The sequence below is a fragment of the Canis lupus genome, chromosome 10, assembly GCF_003254725.2.
Source record: "Canis lupus dingo isolate Sandy chromosome 10, ASM325472v2, whole genome shotgun sequence".
In the NCBI taxonomy this organism is placed as follows: Eukaryota; Metazoa; Chordata; class Mammalia; order Carnivora; family Canidae; genus Canis; species Canis lupus.
The window spans coordinates 28,881,939-28,887,451 of NC_064252.1; the positions used below are offsets into that span (position 1 = coordinate 28,881,939).

Genomic DNA, 5,513 nt, shown 5'->3' on the forward strand with positions numbered 1-5,513 from the left:
GAGTTGGTTCTATCTGTGCCCTGGCGGTCAGTGGCCAGGCGCCCCATGCTGCGCTGTCCTCCGCGGCTGGACCGCTCCCCGGCTTTCCGGGTGCACGGCGGCTCTTGGGGTCCTTTGTCCCCATCTTGCCTGCACACTTGGCCTGGTAGCTCCAAACCTCACAAGGTGTCCAGGCTGGGTGTTTCGCCCCAGTGGTGGCCCGAGGTGGCCTGCCGGTCCCTGGCATGCATGGGCTGGGTGTGGCCCAGGGCCCTGACCATCCAGGCCTGCGCCCCTGGGGGGCTGCGGTGTGGCTCCTGAGGAGCGGGTCCACTGAAGAAGTTCAAGTGGGGGAGGCAGAGGGTCTTTTTCTCCAGGATTCTCACTTCTCTCCAACATTCTGGCCCACAACGAATATTAACTTTCTTATGCGTGATCAGGAGAAGGTGCTGGGATGTGCTTACAGGATGGTCACTCGGTGACCTCTTGGGTTCACCTCATTTTGTATGCCATTTGAGCATCTGTATGAAAGGTGACGTCTGTGCACCCGTGTTCTGGGGTAAAGTGGGAAGCCAGGGAGCCTGAGGCCCTGTCGGATATCTGGGCCTCGTGTCCCTCTAAAGATGGCTTTGAAGTGTGTGAGCGGTACTCGGCCACCCTAGCGACCTTGCTGACGCTGTGCCTCTGCCCCCAGGCGAGGGGACCTGCCGTTTGTTGTGCCCCGCCGGGTGGCCCGGAAAGGTGCTGGCGACTGCTCAGACGAGGAGGTGGACGGCAAGGCGGACGGGGCTGAGGCCAAAGCTGCCGAGTAACCTCTCCTCCGGCTGCCCAAGACGGATGGACAGACCGACAGACGACTCCGCCTCCCCATTCCAGCCCCGCAGCACCCCGTCCACCTTCTTGGGACTGCTGTGACTATGACCTCCTCACCCAGTCCCACCAGGCCGGGGGACCTCAGGCCTGTGCCTCCCTGCCCGCTCCCCACCCCAGGCCTTTCCAGGGCGTTCGGCTTTCTCTGCTGCAGCCCCCTCCTGCTCCCCTCCTACCCCCAGAACCTGATACCAAAGAGTCAGAGTCTTGGGCCACTGGCCTGGGAACAGAGTGACCAGCAGGATCTTTGGCCCTCTCTTGCCAAAAAAGCACAAGATGGCGAGGCAAGGAGGGCAGGCCACCGGGGAGGGGCAAAGAGTTTTCTACGAATCTATTTTTCTTCAGACTAAGAAGTTTTGATAGCCCGACACCCCAGGAGAGTTGTCACCTTCCCCCACCTCCGCCACCAGCTCCCCCTCCTCCTTTGCTGTTGGCAATCACACACGGCGACCTCACAACCTCCGCCCCATTGGCCCCCCCAACTCCCGTGGGCCCTGGGTGATTGGGGAAGAGCAGGCCCAGGGCTGCCACCTCTGTGCGGGGCACAGACTGCGGGGGGCGGGGAAGGAGAGTCGTTCCTCCCCACCTGCTCTGGGCAGCGCCACTGTCCCCTCCTGTTTCTAAAGTGTCTCAAGTGCAATGACGACCCCCTTCCCTCCTTTGCCGAGGGCAGCCTGCCCCTGCCACAGCGGGGCCAGGCCTAGCAGACAGGGCCTCAGGGCCAAGCTGGAAAGGCCAGCAGTGGCTTCTCCCAACGTTCTTGGGGACCAAATATATTTAATGGTTAAGGGACTTGTCCCGAGTCTGACAGCCAGAGCATTGCAAAGGGCCAGTGGCCCTCCCGCATGACCTTGTACCTACTCAGAGACTGGGGCCCGAGTGTAGACTATCCGCACCGAGGACTCGGTATGGTTTAAAAATCTGTCATCTGCACGGTTGTGTTTGAAAGGAAAAAAAAAAGTTTCCCTCCCCTTATAATAAATGATAAAATTCCAAGTCTTTATCACTGCCTTTCCTTTGGAACCATGTTTAGAAGAGAGTAGCTTGTCCTACACTGGTCTACACTGGTTGCTGAATTTACCTGTATTCCTAACTGTTTTGTATATGCTGCATTTAGACTTACTTATAGCAAAGAAGGCATTTTTTTTTTAAAGAAAAACCAACTGAAGTCATGATGATATATGAAAGCTACATATGGCTAAAAAGCTCTGAATTCAGGTCCCAGTTGCTGTCACAAAGGAGTGAACGGAGCTCCCAGCCCCACCCCTTTTTTATATAATAAAAGTGCCTTAGCATGTGTTACAGCTGTCACCACTACAGTAAGCTGGTTTACAGATGTTTTCCACTGAGCGTCACAATAAAGAGAACCATGTGCTACGAGCCCTGTGTCTGGTGGTGTCTGTGTGTCCAAGCAGGTGGCCTGGATGGGACTGTGCTGGGCTTCTGCAGCGGGCACCTACTTTGTGCATCTTCTGGAAGCTTCTGGAAGTGCAACATGGCTGAGGCACAGGCTTGGATGAGGGGCGGTGGTTGTGCAGGGAAGGGTAAGCTCAAAAGGCAGGCTGGGCCCGGGGCAAGGGCGCTAAGAGGATCTCCTGGAAACTTCTGCTGACTTCAGTTACTGAGTACCTACGTGTGCTTGACTGGGGTTAGGGACACGGACCTAGGTGCTGAGTTCCAGGAGCTTCCTTCGCTGTCAGACAAAGCCTGCTCTCTGGAGGTTCCTCTGGAGCTGAGTTCTGGACGAGCAGGACCAAGGGAGTCGGTGACGGGCAGCTTCATGATCTGGGGGAAAGGACTAGATTCTCAAGTCCGTGTGTGTCCTCGTCTGAAGATGGAGGTGACCGGGACAGCAGACGCCCCTCAAGGGTGTGCTGGGAAGACGGACGGAGGTCATGCAGATACTGGGACTGCTCAGTGCCTGAGCTACACAGTGAGTGCTCAGGAAATTGCAATTCTTATTAAGCACCTACTGTGTGCCGAGCACAGTTCATCCCTTCCTCTCTTCATCCCCTCAGTACCACGGTCAGGTATGTACGCTTTCCAAAAGCAAGGAAACCGAGGTGTGGTGAGAAGCTGGGGGGGGGGGGGGTGGCATTTGAGCAGGGCTGTGTGATGCCCTGAAGTCTCCACCACTCGTGGAAGGGAGACCTGGACACAGCGGGGTTTGGGCCTACGGCGCCCTGACAGAAGCACTTCAGGGCAGCTTCTCCGACCCCCTGGAGGTGAGGAGCTGGGTCAGGAGCACCTGACACCCGCGCCAGGGGCTGCGGGCCAACATGGGCCCAGCCAGCCCTAGCCCCCACCCCCTGCGGCCCGGCCACTGGGGACTCAGACTGTCGGGCGCACCCGCTGGCCGGCTGAGATCCAGCAGCCAGTTCTCGTGGTATTGGAAGTTTTGTGACTCATCTCCAGCCAACAGGGAGAACTTAGGGCTGAAAACCACATTTTTAGAATACTTGAGGGTTTTAAGGATTTCTCTCCCTCTGGGCTGTCAACCTTAAAAATAAAAGGGCCATTTTACCAGCAAAATGAGTTTATTCGAGAACAGCAGAGGAATGGCAGTTCAGAACAAACCATGGCAAGTCAGGAGAGACAAAGGCGAGGTAGCTTTTATTCCCTTTTTGGAGGAAATCCGGGAGGGTTGTTGGGAACACAAGCTCCATGGGGAAGAAAAGGAGTTCAAGGTCTGTGCGGTTGCTCACTGGCCGCCAGTGGTGGGTAGCGCGTCGGGGCTGGGCAGGGAGGGATCTTCTTTCTTTTTCTTGACAGCAGAGGGTAAAATCCCTACATGCACAGCCCTCGTGGAGGAGTCCGGTGCTCTTATTTCTTTCCACCAAGGTTGAGCTTCTTAGGGATTTATTATTTTTCGTTTCTTATTTTGTTTTAATTCAAGTAGTTAATATACAGTCTTATATGCGTTTCAGGTGCACAATATGATGAAACAATTTTTTCTGTTTCTCAACATGCATCACAAGAAGTGCGTTCTTTTAAAAAATTAATTAACTTTAAAAATTTGAATTCCAGTATAGTTAATATGCAGTGTTACATTAGTTTCAGGTGTATAATACAGAAATCCAGTTCTGTACGTTACTCAGTGCTCATCATGACAAGTGCTCTCCTCATCCTGTTCCCCTGTCCCCCCATACACCTGCCCGACTCCCTCCTGCAACCACCAGTGTGTCTTCTCTGTGTTTAAGAGTCTGACTTAAATAAAATCTTGAAACATTAAAAAAGAGTCTGGAGTTCATTTTTGTTTCTTTTTTCTTTGTTCATTTGTATTGTTTCTTAAATTCCACAGATGAGTGGAATCATATGGCATTCATCTTTCTCTAACTGACTGACTTAGCATCATATCCTCTAGATCTGTGCATGTTGCCAGATGTCGGTGCTCACCATTTTAACCATTTTTTTTTAATTAAAAAATTTTTTGTTTAAAGATCCATTCCTCCATTTGAGAGAAAGAAACAGAGCATTAGCAGAGGGAAGGGCAGAGGGAGAGAATCTCCAAGCTGACTCTTCTCTGAAAACAAGGCAGAGGGCGATTGCACGACTCTAAGATCGTGACCTGAGTCGAAACCAAGAGTTATTTGGCCACTTAACCTGCTGAGCCACCCAGAAACCCCACCATTTTAACCAATTTTAAGTGTCCGGTTCAGTGCATTAGGCATATTCACACTGTTCTGTGACCATCACCACTGTCCACTTACAGAACTTTTTTGATCTTCCCAAACTGAAACTCCATCCCCACTCAACATTAGGCCCCTGTCCCCTGGTCACCCCCCGGCAACCACTGCTGTGCTGTCTTTAGGAGTTTAATTACTTTAGGGTGCTAGGTACCTCATATGAGTAGAATCATCCAGTATTTGTTCTTTGGTGACTGGCTTTTTCCCTCCGATTTTTTTATGGTGGTAAAATATGCACACCACCGCATTCCCGTCGTAGCCATTGTTCAGCATACACGTCAGTAGTGTTCTTTTTAAATTTTTATTTATTTATTCATGAGACACAGAGAGAGGGAGAGACACAGGCAGAGGGAGAAGCAGGCTCCCTGCGAGGAGCCCGATGAGGGACTCGATCCCAGAACGCCGGGGTACACCCTGAGCCAAAGGCAGACGCTCAACCACTGAACCCCCAGGCGCCCAACACTTCAGTAACATTAAATACTTTCACAATGTTTTGTGGCCAGCACCACCATCATTGTTATTCTTTGGTTTTGGGGATTTTAAGTATAAAATTACTTTTAGTAATGTCCACAGCCACCATGGTGCTCGAATTCATGACCCTGAGACCAAGAGTGGCCAGCTCCATGGACTGAGCTGGCCAGGTGCCTCCCTTTTTTGTAACGGAGCATAACCGTGATTTAGGTTTTCGTTGCTGTTGGATCCCCTTGAAAGAGAGCCATCTCCATAAACACTGTGCTAGGGAAGGAGCCGAGCTGCCCACCTCCCACCCACCCATGATGCTGCTTTGTTTTAGACATAGTGGCTAAGGGACGCCTGCGTGACTCTGCTGTTGGGCATCTGCCTTCCCAGTGGGAAGGAGGCCTCGCTGGCTGTTTCTGTTTCCTAGAAACACTAGCTTTCCTGGAAGAGAGAAAGAGAAAGAGAAAGAGATCTTACATCAAGTGGAAATAGGTGGAGAGAAAACAGCCTTTTTTTTTT

General features: G+C 52.1%; 1 protein-coding gene across 1 annotated transcript in view; it reads left to right on the top strand.

Moving 5' to 3' along the window:
- MYH9 (myosin heavy chain 9) overlaps nt 1–2,229 on the top strand; it is a 91,745-nt gene extending 89,516 nt beyond the window's left edge. The window contains exon 41 of the mRNA XM_025461089.3: nt 674–2,229. Coding sequence (XP_025316874.1) covers nt 674–791 — 118 coding nt within the window. The 3' untranslated portion in view covers nt 792–2,229. The remainder of the gene's footprint in view (nt 1–673) is intronic.
- The last annotated feature ends 3,284 nt before the right edge of the window (nt 2,230–5,513 follow it).